This window comes from Manis pentadactyla, chromosome 5, assembly GCF_030020395.1.
Source record: "Manis pentadactyla isolate mManPen7 chromosome 5, mManPen7.hap1, whole genome shotgun sequence".
In the NCBI taxonomy this organism is placed as follows: Eukaryota; Metazoa; Chordata; class Mammalia; order Pholidota; family Manidae; genus Manis; species Manis pentadactyla.
In genome coordinates, this window is record NC_080023.1 from 130,620,385 (window position 1) to 130,636,994 (window position 16,610).

Here is a 16,610-nt window from a genome sequence, read left to right on the forward strand (position 1 = left end):
GATGGAGAAAGCGAAGGGGGGTGATCTTTTCAAGAAACATACAACTGTCCCCTTTACCTTTTTTGCCTCCATTGGTGCGGGAGAGGGAGAAAAAGATGTCAATGACCATTGTTTGCTCGTTTGGGATGTTGCTCCGCCCCCCGAGTCTGTCGTAAACCTGGCGGCGGACTAAAATAAACCCCAGATCCCGCAGCTCCCGGGGCTCAACGCGCCGCCGGCTCCTCGTCCAAGGCGCTGCGCCGTGGCCGAGGTGGTGACAACGAGCGGCCGCCGCGTCCCGCCCGCGTCCGCCCCGGGCCCCCCTACCTGGCCGCCCGCCGAGCCATGTCGTTGAGCCCCAAGCACACGACGCCCTTCTCCGTGTCCGACATCCTGAGCCCCATCGAGGAGACCTACAAGAAGTTCGGTAGCGCTATGGACGGCGCGCCGCCCGGGTTGGGGGCGCCCCTGGGGGCCGCGGCCACCGCCTACCGCGCGCCGCCTCTCGGCTCTTCCTCGCAGGCGGCCGCGGCGGGCATGCAGCCACCTCACGGTATGGCGGGCCACAACGCGGCGGCGGCGGCGGCGGCGGCGGCGGCAGCGGCGGCCGCCACCTACCACATGCCGCCGGGCGTCTCGCAGTTCCCGCACGGCGCCATGGGCGGCTACTGCAACGGCGGCCTGGGCAACGTGGGCGAGCTGCCCGCCTACACGGACGGCATGCGGGGCGGCGCGGCTGCCGCGGCCACCGGATGGTACGGCGCCAACCCGGACCCGCGCTACTCGTCAAGTGAGCGGGGCCAGAAGCACGGGGCTGAGGGCAGCGGACGGTGCGGGCTTTCCCGTCTCAGCCCGAGCCAGGACGTGCGCGGGAAAGAGGGGCCAGGGCTGCGGCCGGGACGCGCGGGGCGTGCTGGGACCGGCCGGGGTCGCCGCGGTGTGAAGAGCGCGGGGTGGTGGCGGGAGCAGGCTCCCTGCAGACCTGGCGCTCACCGGCTTCTCCCTTGGGCTCCTCCCCAGTCTCTAGGTTCATGGGGCCGTCGGCAGGCGTGAACGTGGCCGGCATGGGGTCGCTGACGGGGATCGCGGACGCCGCCAAGTCGCTGGCGCCGCTGCACGTAGCAGCGGCCGCGGCGCCGCGAAGGAAGCGCCGCGTGCTCTTCTCGCAGGCTCAGGTCTACGAGCTGGAGCGGCGCTTCAAGCAGCAGAAGTACCTGTCGGCGCCTGAGCGCGAGCACCTGGCTAGTATGATCCACCTGACGCCGACGCAGGTGAAGATCTGGTTCCAGAACCATCGCTACAAGATGAAGCGGCAGGCCAAGGACAAGGCAGCGCAGCAGCTGCAGCAGGAGGGCGGCCTGGGCCCGCCGCCCCCGCCCCCGTCCCCGCGCCGCGTGGCGGTGCCCGTGCTGGTTAAGGACGGCAAGCCCTGCCAGAACGGCGCGGGCACGCAGACGCCCGGCCCGCAACCGGCCGCCCCGACGCCCGCGCCCGAGCTCGAGGAGCTGTCTCCCAGCCCGCCCGCGCTGCATGGCCCGGGGGGCGGCCTGACGGCCCTGGACGCGGCCGCGGGGGACTACGGCAGCGGGGTGCTCGGCGCCAACCTGCTCTACGGCAGGACGTGGTGACCGCGGCCGCGGGTCCGCAGGACATTGTTCAGCGGCCGTGCGACGGCGGAGCGACTCTCGCGCTCCCACGACCGGAAACGAACGAACGGGTCCTGGAGAGGGGCAGGCCCGGAACCTCTTTGCCGGGATGAGGGACAGCGGCGGCCCCAGAATCGAATGGTGTCATGTCGCGCTAGGAAGTTTTGGGGTGGTGATTTCCTCTTTCTAGATGGTCCTAAATACACGAAAAGCTGGCTGAGTCCATACACACCACGTTCCTAACCAAGGCTCTCAAGAGTTTTAAAAGTTGGAAACTTTTTTGGTGTTTGTAGCTCTAATAGTCAACCCAGCTTTAACAATGAATCCTTTTTGAAGTGGAACTTACCGTGGGAGATTAATTTTCGAAGCCACCCCCCCTAAGTGCAATTTCATTAATGTTTGATTGAAAATAAATTGAATTGTAGCTCAAGGTGGATCATGCACATAACTTTATTGCAGAGGAATTATTGCCATTTAGGTGATAGAGATACAGCTTTTTAAAATTAATGCCGATTTTAAATGTTTTGATCATTATTTGACAAATGAGTGTTTGTATATTATTCTAAAAGGATTTTTTCCGCTCTTAGATGCAGCTCATAATAAGAAAGAAGGGTTGTAAACTACTTTTTATATGGAATCTAGTCTCCCAAAATGAAGCATAAAATAAATGCCCGCTAATTCTTCTGTAGACATGTTATTTACTCTTTCTACTGTATTTGCTTGTCTGTATTTGAATACCTTGATAAAATACTAGAACAAGCAAGCAAAATTGCTAAAATTCACATCAGTTAATCTGTATGTCAAAGCATGTCAAGAAAGATGAAATGTGACTTACTGAGCTGTAATTAAGATGTACAGAATAAGTAAATACTTATAATTTTCCCATTACACTTAGCACTTAATAGGGGTTGCACACCAATTTTGTTGGTGTTTTATTGTACAAATAATATATTTACTCTTTAATACGCCAATTTATATTTCCTATGTTTCAAATGGATATTTAAATATAACTTAAAAGAACCTTAAGTACTTTTTTTGTAAAAGTTAAGTGGTCATTTCTTTTTCACTAAGTTGTATAGGTTTTGTTTTTTGTTTTTTACACTAGTTACCATCATATGACAACACAGCTCAATTTACTCATGACTTAACTGATACTGAAGTAAAAATACTAAAAGCTAAGAACATGAGCTTATAAAATGAATGAAAATTATAGACTTACCATGGATAAAGTGTGATTTATAAATGTTCAAAACAGTTACCGTTTGTTTTCTAAATCTCTTCTACATTTGAAGTTTTAGAATCACAGTTTGATGCTGAAGCATTTTATTTCATTTCATTTCTGTGTTTTTCTGAATATGCAAAATGAATCCTTAGGTAGGTGTTTTAGAAGGTAAACTTCATATAAAATACAGCTTTCTCTAATTTAGTTAATAATTGTTTAAAACTCCAGTCCCTTTCACAGAGTAGGAGAAAAAAATACTAAAGCAGCGAGGAAATCGGTCATTATCAAGGGGCTGTGAATGCATTTCTGGAAGATGAGAACTAATTTTTAAAACAAATAATTTAAGCAGAAGAAATAGTATGAAAATGGTGTGATACACCTACTGAAAATCTCCCAACTCGGGTTTTTGCATGTTAATAGAATTGACTTTCAAAATGTTAACCAAACTAGCATAACTATTACTGATGTGACAATTCCAAAATGTTTGTTTATGTTAATTTGATTTCCTCATGGTAGTACAGGAATTCTGGAATTTTACTTCTAGAAAACATGTTCCAAAAGTCAACAGGGTTTGCAATGTATATTTTTCAGTCCAATGTTTAACAAAAACAATAATAGCTTATGGACTAAGGGGTCCAAGTAGCATGTTTAAAGAAAATAAATCTTCATGGACAGTTTTTTCCTTGATAATTTATTTCTGGACAAAGACTCCCTTAGACTAAGTGAACTTTATCAAAAAGATCATTAAGAACAAACAGTCTTCTTTAGAGAATATTTTCTGAAAGTGTATTTGGTGTAGGCATATCCTTTTCCTTTCAACATTCCTTTAAGTAGTAAAGGATCCAAGGCACAACTAATTGCTGCAGAGGGCTTACCATTCTACACCCAGAATCATACTGAGTTTATGTGTGCACATCCTGAAATTAGGATAAGGTTTGATTCTTGAAACATTAAAATAGACAATGTTTTTACTATGGAATTCCACATTCTGCTTAATGCAAAACAAGAGCTTTTTTCTTCTTTTGCAATTAGTGCTTTGCAGATCTTTTATAAAAATACAAACAGCCAGAGTAGGTGAAACTCATTAACTGAAGAGGATGATAAGTGTCTTCACAACCAAGAGGGAGGGCTGTGGCGCAGGGTCTGAGTGGAACAAAGCCCCCTGAAAGTTTAGCAAGGGCTACAGCAAAACTCAATTTCAGAAATGCTAACTGCAGATGTGGTATTTTCTTAAATGTTTTTGGGGTTTTACAACAATCTTATCTTTCGAATTGCACAGAAACCAAAATCAAGAATCAAAGTTGCAGAGAACAGCAGGGATTGCAGGTATTCTTGGGTGATCTGCGTTGGGATGTAAATTGAAGTGTTGGTGTATGAGAGTGTGCGCAGTGCTGAAGGAGATGGGAAGGGGGCTTTGTATATGGAAGGTTGGGGGTTGTAACCCAGTTGTCTTCCATTTAAGGCTTTGCTTAAAATTAAAACCTAATGGTCAGAACAAGTAGTCAAGACTTTTATCAACACAGATTTGTGTTCACACTCCATTCTGCTATCGACTGTTTACTTCAATTTAAAGCAAATCACTCAGTCTTGTTCACTAAATGCAAGCATCTTCCAAACACTTGCTTTGTTAGCTGCATTGAATACTGATGATTTAGAAAGACTTAGAATAAATGTGTGAATAAGCACATGAAGATCCATCGATTGGATTTCTAGATATGAATTTGTGCATAAAGCATTCTATGGTAGCCATATAAATTTCAGATGTAGGTCAAAGGAATACTGTTGCCCAACCATTTAACTTAACATTAATTTGTGTGAATAAAACCCTATATGCTAATTATTCAGTCCAGTTTTTAAAAGTACTGGTACTTGCCATGCGCCTGAACCCAATGAGACAGGGACCTAGGCTACATTTTATCTAAAAATAAATAAATAGTCCTTTACTGCTAGTGAGAATTGGTGAGCATCGGAAGATGATTCAAAAGACTTGCGGACTGGGAACTGAATAGCATATCCGGTCAGGAATTTGCCCTTTCCAGTAAGTATTGAGATAAATGTGGTTTCAAGATCACTTATATTGTACTATCTTTAAGTTCGGAGATAAAGGAAGCTTCTGGTGTAGGTTTTTTTGGTTTCATTTGTTTTTGCTTTAGAATGTTTACCTGAAATAGAAAGAAATGCCTTTATTATTTAATTTCAATTGCATGTAATCTCTTATTTCGGTAATTATTTAGATGATCGCTAATGAAACTTTAGCCACTAATACTATCTAAGTTGTGCAAATTATATTGCAGTAGTTAATAGCTCTATTCCCATTTCACATACAAAAAAAACCACGTTTTCTCTTGGCCCTCATTCCGTAAATGCGGTATCGGAAAACAGCACAAGCATTCCACTGTACCCTGAGTGCGGGAAAACTCCATAGCGAACGGGCCGTTTGTTACTTTGTTGACTTTGTTTTCCTGTTTTTAGGAAGAGTCTGGCTGATCTCAGCAGCAACAGGCGTCCGACGAGCGGGACGGAAAGCCGCTCTGCCGTCTGGGAATGGGGTCTTAGTTGACTTCGGATGTCTCCATTTTAGATTTCTAACCATTCGGTTACGTTTACTCCGAACTTAAAATCGCAGCCTCAGAAGAAAGATCATTTCCGCTATCTCCGTACAGGTTCGGGGTTTGCCTTCCCGCGGGGGAATAGATGGTGGAAGCAGACAGGCTGCCAGACTGTGGCGCCGCGCCCAGGGCCCCAGGAGCTGCTGCCGCGCTCTGGTCGGGGCCACCTCGAGGCCAGGAGGCCTGAGCGCTCCCGCGCCCACCTTGCTCGACGCCGGCAGCTTGCGGGGCTCCCGGGTGGCGCGTGGGGCGCAGCACACTCGCCCACGCACACCGAGGCCGAGCGCTCTCGACCTAGCAGCCAGGGCAGAGGGGCCCGCGACCCCAGAACCTGGACTCTGGACAGTCTGTCCGTCCTCATCGCGCCACGACCGCGGAAAACGGTAGCTCGGGATCCCCACCCCCATCCCAGCTGGTCCCTAACGTCCCTGGAACAAAAATGAACGTATCGGTCGCTACACCCAAATTGCTCTTGCAACACTAAATGGAACTCTGAACTCTAATCGTTTCTAGATGGCTTTGTACTATATTGTGTATTACCTTATTTGATCTTTAAAGGGAAGACAACTCATTACGGGCCCTTAGCACCACTATAGAGTCAGGCTGTTCCCAGGTTCTGTGTTTTGAGATTGTTTAATAGAGACCCTGAAGAACAGTACACTACTTAAAAGATATTTAAAATTGACTCACTGAGTTTTTACATCCGAATATGGAGGAAATATTTGTAGCTTTAAATATTCCATTTGAAATTCTAAAAAGCATTTACTTGTTGAAATAACTGCATTTTTCCGTAAGATCCAAACGTGGGGACAAGTTGGAAAGAGATGGAGGAAGATTAAGGAGAGAAGCAAGCAAGGGTGAAGGCATGGAGCAGGCCCAGAGGTGAGGGTCAGCTGGCAGATGTCCTTCAGGATACACCAGCTGTTAGAGGTAATCTAGCTGTCAAAATTTTCCCATCAGGCTTTTTGCTTAGATGTCTTCAAAATAACACTTTAAACATTCATCTTCAAATTAATTTGTTTTGAACAGTAACATATAATTGTGAAAAAGTCAAGTCAAAGACAGATTTTGCAGACACACTTGTGATAGCTTAAAACTAAATCAAAAAAGATCATAAAATCCAAGTTCTGTGTAAGTGTGGGATTTGGTACCCTGTGAAGCCATATACATCAAGACATTTATATGAGATCCTTATGAATAACATTTAATTTAGTTATACATGTTTTTAATATTTGGTAGAGAAATTAACAAAGGCATTATTACCACTTCAATGTATTGTGTAGGTGATACCTATCCATTGTGTTGTTAATTCCCAGGGACAAACCCTTTGTCTCAACAATAAAGGACTATTCACCCATCACCAGCAATGAACTCAAACCTTCAAAGACCTTTCTACTTAAGGTTAAGGTGGACTTTTCCCACAAAGACTAACAAGTGTGCCTTAGTTGGAATATTAAAGCAAAAATGTCCTAAATCAAGAAAACCTTAATATACAATCTTAGGCTAGATGAAAAAAATGCAGTGATTCACATGCCTAAATGGGAAAAACAGTGTCTAAATTTGTGTGGCAATCAAGTGAAAGTGCGTATGAAAGTGCTATGTATGAACTCCAAGCATTTTAAGGACTGTGCTTCATAGCAAGAAAAGGACTGTAAACTCAAATCTATTATGAAAGAATGCGAAAAAAAAATGCTAAGGACTAATTTTAGCACAGACTAATGTGCACACACTAGCTACAAATTAAAATTTAAACTTTTCTTTAATTAAAACAAGGCCTTAAAACTGGAGCACAAGTTTACATGGCGTTTGTAAAAATGTAGCTAATTCATTCTCACAAAGACTTCATAGTCCTCCAAATCAGTAGCTGACAGAAGGGATATATGTGGGTTGGTTGGGCTACCCTGCTGACCATGCCTCCTAAAATCTATTTCTTCATTGATTTTCTTTTGACATCTAGTTGAAGAAGTAAGTTTTCTGAAAAACTGACTGACAAAAAATGCTTGGTAAAGATTTTCAAAGTTGAAATACTCTAAAAGAATAAGAAGAACACAAGAGACCAGAGGGTTTTTTTTGTTTTTTTTTTTTAACTAAAGTCCAGAAATAATTTCCATAAGACAACCACATTAATGAAATATTTCCAAAGAAATGTTGAACATATACTCCAGCAGGCTGAGTGTTCCAGCACAAAGAGTTCATACCTAATTCCTGGGCATTAAAAATCAGCATGGATCTTAGATGATCTAGAATACAGTTTTTTGAAATCCACAGCTGATCTGATTTTTAACCATAATGAAAAACCATATTCCTATTCCATCAAATGTGTTTTACAAGCAATAATTAATTCAGATTCACTGTATTATGCAACATGTCTTAGAAAAGCAAAATAGAACAGTGAGATGAGATCAATAGAAATATACACGGTTAAAAGAAATACACAAAGTACTGTAGTTTTATTAAAAACTACTTGAGAAATAAATCTTTCCACAAATAGCGTAAAACTGTTGAATGATGCAAGGATTTGGGAAAACTTTACAAAAGCCTAATTCCAACTGTATCTTCCTGAGGGTGGTGGCAAAGGATATTTCCTTCCTTCTCTGGGATATCCCTGAAAATAAGCAAAAGAAAAGAGTTTATTTCCTAGATTAACATCTCAGCATAGAAATTAATTTTACATCTCCATGGAAAAAAATAGCCTAAAGAAGCTGAATATGTCTGAAAGGTGTATCACATTGGAAGTCCATAAACAGGTGCTTTGGGTCCACAGTTTTATTCAGATGGCTGTAAAGCTGGGACACGAGCACAAAGACTACCACTGAAAATTCACCAAAGATGCTTTAACAGTACTAAAGAAATCCCGAAGAATGCATATAAATGAACTACATCTAAATGTTTTGTGTAAAATACCAGTGGTTCTCCATCTCCCCTACCACCCCCAACAGTAATTCAAGCCACACTGTGGTATGGTGCTGACATCATATGTAGACATTCCACACTAGGAAAGTCACTTTGCTCAATCAAGGCAACAGCTTGCTAGGTCAGGCCTAATGAACTATTAATTTTAGGGATTTTTGTTTAGCTATAAATAAAGCATTAAGTGGTGACATTCATAACATATCCTAGTATTCTTGCAAATATTTTTTATACAACATAAGATAAATGTGACACCTCTCACATCACAATTCCTTATTTAGGCCTCCAGGATTCTGAAATGGACCCCCACCACCATGTTATCACTCAGAGCACTTTAATACTTTAAATTATAATATGTGTAGACCCTAAAGGCCACATAGGCTAAGGCTTTGATTAGTCATATAAACTTCACTAAAAATATAGTGAGGTCATAGTTATATTGTTTTTAAAAAAATTTTTTTTTAGTTATGTCGTTTTTAACAATGTATTTCTACAATTTAACAGTGCTTCAAAAATTGTGATTTAATAAAAAGTTTCTCAATAGAAAAGAGACTGAGAAAAAGAAATTATTTCTAAAAGGTCCTAAAAGAATTGTAAGTTTACCAATTGCCTTATATCTTCAAAGTGAATAAGAATTTTACCTCCTGGAACAGCAGAGAGCTCCTTTAAAGGAAAGCTCTCCTCCTCTGAAAGAGGCAAGAAAGATGATCAACTGGGTTTGAAGTATGGAGAGCATCTAGTCCCTAGCTCTGCTTCCAAACTGCAGAGATTTTAGAGTTCCAGTTCCTGACATGGAAAATGAGGTGATCGGACTAAACATTCTCCCAGCCTTCTAGTTTATTAGTAAGTCCTCATTTCAATAATACTCATTATTTACACTGCCTAGTATCATCATGACTATAGTAGCAAAAACAGTCTCAATCTACTGATAATACTTTTAAAGGTCCTGGGCTGATAGTATTCAAAGAAAAATTCTATGATATGATTTAACAAACTGTAACAAAATTCTCTCAGAAGACAAGATGATTATTTTCTTGTTAAGTGAACAGACACATGTAAGATTACATAAAAAAATGTGTATAAAAAAATATTTTTCATAGCTGCCAGAAAAGAGGTCTTACACAAAGGGACACATGGCAAGAAACTGAGTCAGGAGATAATACTCACAAGCACTATAAAAGGCCTGGAGCAACACCAGATAAGCAGTTTAAAAACCACTTCTTGTCACCACAGGTGCCAACCATGACCACAATACACACTAAGTTGCACAGCAGCTCTCTGATCCTATTCTCTGGCACGGATGTTACTGAAGAGCATGTAAATACTGGCCACGGAGTCAAATAGCTGGGGGACATACAGACCCATCTTAATTACTGCTAAAACTGGATGCTCTGAAGAGAAGGAAAGGAATCTTCCATGTACTAAATTTGTCTAGGAATTATTATACACATTCAATGTTTAGTAGAAAAACACGTGGAGAATTATGAAGGAGAGATTTCTTTCCAGGAGAAGGGATACAGGTGAATCAAGACAGGAGACTTCTAAGATGAATAAAAATAACAGCTAAAAGGGTAGATACTTACTTTCAGCTTATAGAAAATAATCATCTATTATGAGAGATCTAGTTTCTATTAAAACAAAGAGCAGAATCCTTAAAGGATAGAAAATGTGTGTTGGTGACTGAATGACTGTATTTGTGCTAAATATCCCTGACTGCTATGGTTAGGCTTTGGGGCTAGAAATTCTTCAGCATCTTCAAGGCTTAACCTATTTAGTGAGGCAGATACTGACCCTGTATACATTTTTAATGAGGGATTCAAGTTCAGCTGAGCTACTCTCAATATCTTATCCAGAGTGTTTTTAAGAAAACATCAAGCAGTATAGCTGAGTACACAAAAAAAGCAGTTTGTTTTCCATCCCACCTGTCTCCCTCCACGATCATCACGTCTGGGTGGGTACCCGCCGGGTCCAGCTAGCATCTGGTACTGGTTTGGCTGGAAGGCTGCATTTTGGGTTTGGAGCATCCGATTCCATGGGAGCAGAGGTTCAGCCCCAACGCCTCTGTGGAAAAGGATCATGTCTGCATTAGAAATCAAGCCTGTTACATATAGCCAAAAGTCTAAAACTGGCATGTATCATCTCCAAAGTTTAGGACAATCTAATTTGCCTGGATTTGTCATATGAGATTTATATGATCTTTATGTTCCTCATATCCAGTGTAGTTTAACACGTTTCGTGAAGTATCAGGGCTTATTCAAATGGGTATTTAAATGCAGTTGAATTTGAAGTGTCTGACTTTAAAAAATATTTTGCTCATTTTCAATTGTGAAATTTCCTTTTTGGTCACTTAACGGTTTACACCCAGGATCACCACATTTAAGATGCTATACAAAGAGTAAACATGTACAAGACAGGAAAATGAGGCTTTTAAAAAAAAATGTCCAGACTTGTTTTTGGAGTCCATTCTTTCTAGTTAATTGCAGGTTGCAAATGAATTCTTACTGCTGAGCATTCTGAATCTAGGGTAGGGGACTTGTCTGTTTTTTTCCCATCCATTATTCTGCTCAGTATGTCAGAAGGTCTGATCGGGAAGAAACCTTTTCAAGTTCTATTGATGCAGCTTTCAATTGACCATGGTGACCTAGCAACATGAGCACTAATTGGCAAGGGCTGACTGGCGTCTGGTGTACAGTTTACATGGGAACACAGATTCAACAGCTATTACAGCCCAGTTTGCCAGCCCAGATTATTAGTCAAAAGAAATGTTTTAATTGTCTTCAAGTGCCTATTTTAACTTTGCAGACACAAAGCAACAGGTATATTAAATCATAATTTAAAATTGTCACACAATGTAGCAAAGATTACTTTCTAAAGGCAATCACTATTTAAGACATAACTTTCTTCTTGAGGCACTTTCCTCAACTTACATATATAGAGCAGTTGAGAATAAACAGTAGCAAAATTCTGCAGTATATTTTAATATTAGAAGCTTTAGGGCCATTAAGTATGTTAGGAGGAATTACAATAAAACTTTAAATTTGCTAAAGCAATGACTAGCTGGGATTAGCTCTACCTACCAGCACATGAACTTCACTTCCAAGGTCTTAGGGAAAAGCCCGAAGCTGGGCTCACTAGGTAATGCATTCTTCTCACGGCTATTCAAGTCTGAATCCATCCTCTCTACCCCCAACTCTCCTAAACTTCACTAGCAGCTTGCCTTTTTTTTTTTTAAAACACCAAAGGTAATTATTTTTGTATGATGGCTTGAAGAACAGCTCTCTATAGAACTCTAAAGGAGCCAATTCTATTCTTCAGTTAGTGGTGACACCAGAGCTCTATAATATAATTTGCTGTTAAGTGAAAAGAAAATAATACCTCAAAGAATGTGCATATGTTTCAATGATGTTTTAGGTTCATTATTAATTCAAATATACTTCAGCAAGAGCAGCCCACACACAGGGATAGGAATGGTCTCTCTGGTCTCTGCAGGAGTGAGGGGGTAGCTAAGGTCTGTACTGTGACCCACGAGGCTCAATCCAAACAGGGCCATTAATGCAAAACCCACATGCCAGAAATGCAACTCACACACTGTAATCAATACTTCTTTTCAGTTTTAAAATGATAAAACTCACTCAACTAAGTTTTGGGGAAAATCTACTGGTATGAATAATATACTTTACAAATGCAATTTTATATTATTCTGTTCTGAAAATGTTTCAAAGCCACAGTTTAAAAACAAAATTCTCCTTTTGGTTGGAAGAGATTACTTAAAATTTTTGGCAAAGATATTTATAAAAACAAATAAACACAAAGAACGAAGAGGGACATGTACAACCCTCTTTTGCTTGTACTGGCAGCAAGACCTTCATTTTCCACAAGGTTATCAAATTTCTATATTGATTATATTAATTTGCAAATACTCACAAATGGCAATTTGCCTTGGAAAACACATTTTAAATCTGGGATGGAAGCACTAATGTTGATACAATTTAAAATTAGTAACTATAGACTCAGGCAACTTATTTGAGGCATTTGGTATCATGGATGGCAACAATATTCTTAAGTTTCTACATTACTATTTTTAGAAAGTTTCTGACAATGTGAAGTAACTACTACCAATCTAGACAATAATTTATACATGTGGCAAACTGGGGTTTTTAAAGATTTTTCCATGACTGAGTTTAACACCTATAAGTTAAAATCTAAATGGCCACCTAGGATATGGCCAGAAAAGAGAAGCCTCCACTGGTGAGGAGAACACAGACAATGGGGCAGAACTCGGGTGACATGATGAAGCAACCCCAAATGGATGCCCCTGCTCCACAGTAACACTGTTAGCACTAGGTCAACTTTGCATAGGGAGGTAAGGGGTGGGGTGTGTTCCTGTCATATTTTGAAATGAAATGAATATATGGATTATAAATACTACCCCAAAGTAGGATATTAACTCAAGAAACATAGTATATTTTAGAAAAATACGTACATTCAAGTTTACCTTTTCTAATGGGGTTTTCAATGGAACACTCAAAATAGTGAAGTGGGGAAGTACTGACCGAAGCATCAGGAAAACTTGGTCCTAGTAAGGGTGCTACTACTTACTGATTGTGACACCTCAGCCAAGTCAAGATGACTCAGCTTCTATTTTCTCCCCTATGTCTTCTAAGGTTGGAATAGCTAGACTGACAGGTGCTACAGAAATGAATATATTTGCCAAGAGGTTAATGGAGAAGGTTAGGATGGCTGGATTCAAGCTTTGCTTTCTTTATGAACAAATGGTAGTTTCTTGAATTTTAGATATAAGAGACAATGCTATTTTGCTCGCATTTAACTTTTGCTTCAAGGCATGATTTTGAGTTTCTGATTGAAATGAAACCAAAAATGCCCTAAAAAATTTGTCCCTAATCTGCTGGGTCCACAAAATCAGTCAGGATAATACCAGTACTTGGCTAGGCCAGAGGAACAACAACAAAAGAACGACAGGCATCAGGACAGTGGTGACCATCCTAGGAAGCCTTAATGTGGAGAAGGAAGGAAAGCTTGTAGGGACTGAAGAAAAAGGGCTGCAGAAATGGACAGAGATCCTTCGCTCCCTGTGAAGTCCCTATGGTTACTGTAATATGCTCACAGTAAGAGTTCTGATATTAGTTTGAGTGAAAAGGTTCTTGGTAAAGAATGCTAAAGAACAGACACCCTGAGTAAGCTGCTGAACTTGTCTGTGTCAAGTTTCCTCAGCTGTGAAAATCACACCCACCTGAAAAGGGTTGCTAGGACTAAATGAAGTCATGTTTCTAAAAGCATGTTAGCACATTGCTGACAGTTTGTAAGCAGACAATAAATGTTAGTGATTATTAATAATATGGGAAAGATGCAAGCAACAAAGTAGAGAAACCAAGTCTTAAAATCAAACTTGACAAATATTATGCTGAAAGATGATTTTTTAAAATGAAGTTCTACCATGATAATACGTAATTCAGGAAAAATTTACCCTTATTTAATTTCTGTTTGAAAATGGTGCTACTCTGAGGATAGTGAGTAGTACCTATGGTGTGCTTTCAACACTTACACTGAAAATAAAACATATATACAGGCATTATCAGTTGTCTTAAATTTAAAATGCAGCTTAGTACACTAAGTAGTTGATACTATATCTAATAAACAATTGAATAACATGATTTCTTTTATCTTCTTGAAGAAAATAATGAAGTTTTAGAGTCTCTAAAGACAGAGTTTTCTTAAGACGCAAGCAGCATTTCTAAGCCTGTTCCTAACACTTTATTCATTTCAGATGTGACCAGATCAGACTGTTAAAATGTAGAGGACAGGAGAAAAAACAGATTAGAACAGGGATGACAAAGAAGGGAGCCTTACTACAAGGAGGCTTACCCAGCTTCAGTATTTACTAATGCCAGCAAAACCAGCATGAAATAACAGATTTTAAATCTGCCTTTAAAATATTATTCTATAGATGTTGATATAATTATTCATAACATGCCTAGCTGTCTTGTCATGTGGAGGCTACCTGACTGAGGAGCACAGAACTTATCAATGAAAGGACACAAGTCAAACATCCCTTGTTATTAAACCATGTCACATTCTTTCTAGTCCATGGTACTTATTAGACTGCAGATCCCATAATCCTCTTCTGAGTCCCTTCTGCGTTTAATTCAGTTCAGTCTTAAGTAGCTAAAGAAACTGTTTTCAGTGGCAACTAATAACTACTGACCTACAGTGACACTGCCCTACAATAGGCTTGTCAGCCCTGAAGCAGTTGTACCAAAGAAGCTGATTAGGACTTCAAGAGGTTTGTAGCAAGAATCAATGGTTGGTCTGTACTAATGCTGTGCTGGCAGTACAGACGTGATGAAAGTGGAACACCATTAGTTATGCCTCATTAAGCTGCACAACCCTTCTAAAAAGAAATTTGTTTAGGCTGACCAAAACCTAATACAATTTTGAGCTCTCTGAGTTGCATTTTTCAGGGAACCTTAAAGGATTAAAAAAAAATAAAGGCCAACATCCAAGAAAAGTAGGGAAGTATATAAACATGAGTCTTTTACTTCAACATGCTAGCCATCTATTTTCCTAAAGGACAGGCATTAAGAGAAACAGTCTAGATGGAAGAAAGTACATTTCAAACCATGGGGAAAAAGCCCAAACTTCAAATGTTGATGTGGAAAAATATTGAAAAGTCATGCTTGCTTTTAAGATATTACCTGTCAAATCTTTGTTGCTGGAAAAGGGGAGGAGGACCACGCCAGGAATCCTGGGGCCTCATATCTGGAAAATAAACAAAGAAGGGATAAACAGAAGATTTTAAGTACTATTTAGCTACCCACGTACTTCTGTAAAAACATTTTTAAAAAAAATCTGAGAATAAAAAAACTAGCATTAACTACACATACTGCAAATGTAAAAAGATACAAAACCCAGCAAGATCAGTACATTTTTTATTATTTTTCCTTTCATAATGAAACAGTTTAAAGAACCTGTGACATAAAACTCACATTTCTTTCTCACTAGCTGTGTGTGTGTGTGTGTATGAGTAAACACGTTTTTCATTTTGTATCTTAAATGCTGTAAAAAGGAAGGGATTTATGTTTTTTCTATAAATACAAACTGAACAAATAGTAACTTTAATGAAATTTTCCCCATGTTGGAAACTGAAGTGGAAGCTGGAGGTCTGACTTACAGCTATCATAACCAGTGCTGAGAGCATGGGTCCTCTCCAGCACAGGCCAGAAGACACGCTAATAAAGGAACAACCACTTTTCTGAGAGTCAAACTGCTTCCCCTAACACAAAGCTGAACTAGCAACATCTGACTAACAAGAAACAATTAAATGGCTGCTGCTCCCCTACATAAAAAGGATGACAGGAACAGCCCACAATACTGGTCAGCCGGGACATCCAGTAGCCTAAGTGGGCTGGTATCAACTAACCGCTGCTCCCTGCAAGTCACCTTGACCACCCTTCAGCAAGGTCTGTGGGTGACTTAATTAAAACAGCTGGTTCCAGGAGTTGTCTAATGAGCTCACTGTGTGAGGACAGTAACCTCCTCCAGACTCCCGAGACCCAAGGACAACAAGGCTTATCATAATGTATTCAGGCTCACATTTTAATGGAAACACAAACTAGAGACATGCTTTTCAAAATTACTTTCTTAAAGGAAATAAGAAATGAAAGCTTATTCTAGTTAGGAACTTAAAAAATGCAATATGAGTTAAAAAAAGAAAAGTAGAATTTTGCTTTTAAAAAATCCCACAATGGAGGATATGAAACACGTGAAGTATCAGGCTGCCAATGATGATTCCAGTGTGCCATAACTAGCTACTTCTGCTCCAGGCCTCCTCCCACGGGAATTGCAGACAATGCCAAGGTGAAGAAAGCTGTCTTAAGTGGACAAGCTACCCTCGGGGGAGCAGCCACAAGAGTGGCCACAGCCTGCTGCCCCTCAGTCTACTGACAATACCATGGGTTTCCAGCAACCAAACCCACGAGATGCTTTTCTTGGAAAGAAGCAGGAAAGCCTCGCAACTACTACTTCTGTGCAGAATCTCTTTTTGAATTGAGATAAAGGTAGCACCTCTAGTCAATTTGAATGAGGTCCCTTTTTTATCTCTTAAAAACCAAACTAGTAGTGGTCATAATGAGGAACAATGCTAAAAAGGTTTCACAGTAGTCATTAAATATTCAAAACGTGAATGGAAACCTAGGAAGCTAATCACTACACAATTCACAGAAAACA

At 40.7% G+C, this 16,610-nt stretch overlaps 2 protein-coding genes across 3 annotated transcripts in view; one reads left to right on the forward strand and one right to left on the reverse strand.

Moving 5' to 3' along the window:
- The first annotated feature begins 312 nt into the window (after positions 1-312).
- Positions 313-1,607, forward strand: NKX2-4 (NK2 homeobox 4). The gene is made up of 2 exons (XM_036892278.2): positions 313-769; positions 1,000-1,607. The coding sequence occupies exons 1-2, from the start codon at positions 325-327 to the stop codon at positions 1,605-1,607; spliced, it is 1,053 nt and encodes a 350-aa protein (XP_036748173.2). The 5' UTR covers positions 313-324.
- A 6,270-nt stretch (positions 1,608-7,877) lies between these two features.
- Positions 7,878-16,610, reverse strand: part of XRN2 (5'-3' exoribonuclease 2) — a 76,580-nt gene continuing 67,847 nt past the window's right edge. For both annotated transcript variants that reach the window (XM_036892156.2, XM_036892155.2), the window contains 3 exons: positions 15,080-15,143; positions 10,289-10,427; positions 7,878-8,061 (listed from right to left, as the gene is read on the reverse strand). In XM_036892156.2, the coding sequence (XP_036748051.1) occupies positions 7,996-8,061; positions 10,289-10,427; positions 15,080-15,143 (269 nt within the window). In that variant the 3' untranslated portion in view covers positions 7,878-7,995. The remainder of the gene's footprint in view (positions 8,062-10,288; positions 10,428-15,079; positions 15,144-16,610) is intronic.

Excerpts from the sequence above, each read along its gene's own strand:
- NKX2-4 (XM_036892278.2), top strand. The coding sequence starts at position 325 with ATGTCGTTGAGCCCCAAGCACACGACGCCCTTCTCCGTGTCCGACATC. Across the intron at positions 770-999 it reads GGACCCGCGCTACTCGTCAA|TCTCTAGGTTCATGGGGCCG; the intron begins GTGAGCGGGGCC and ends GCTCCTCCCCAG.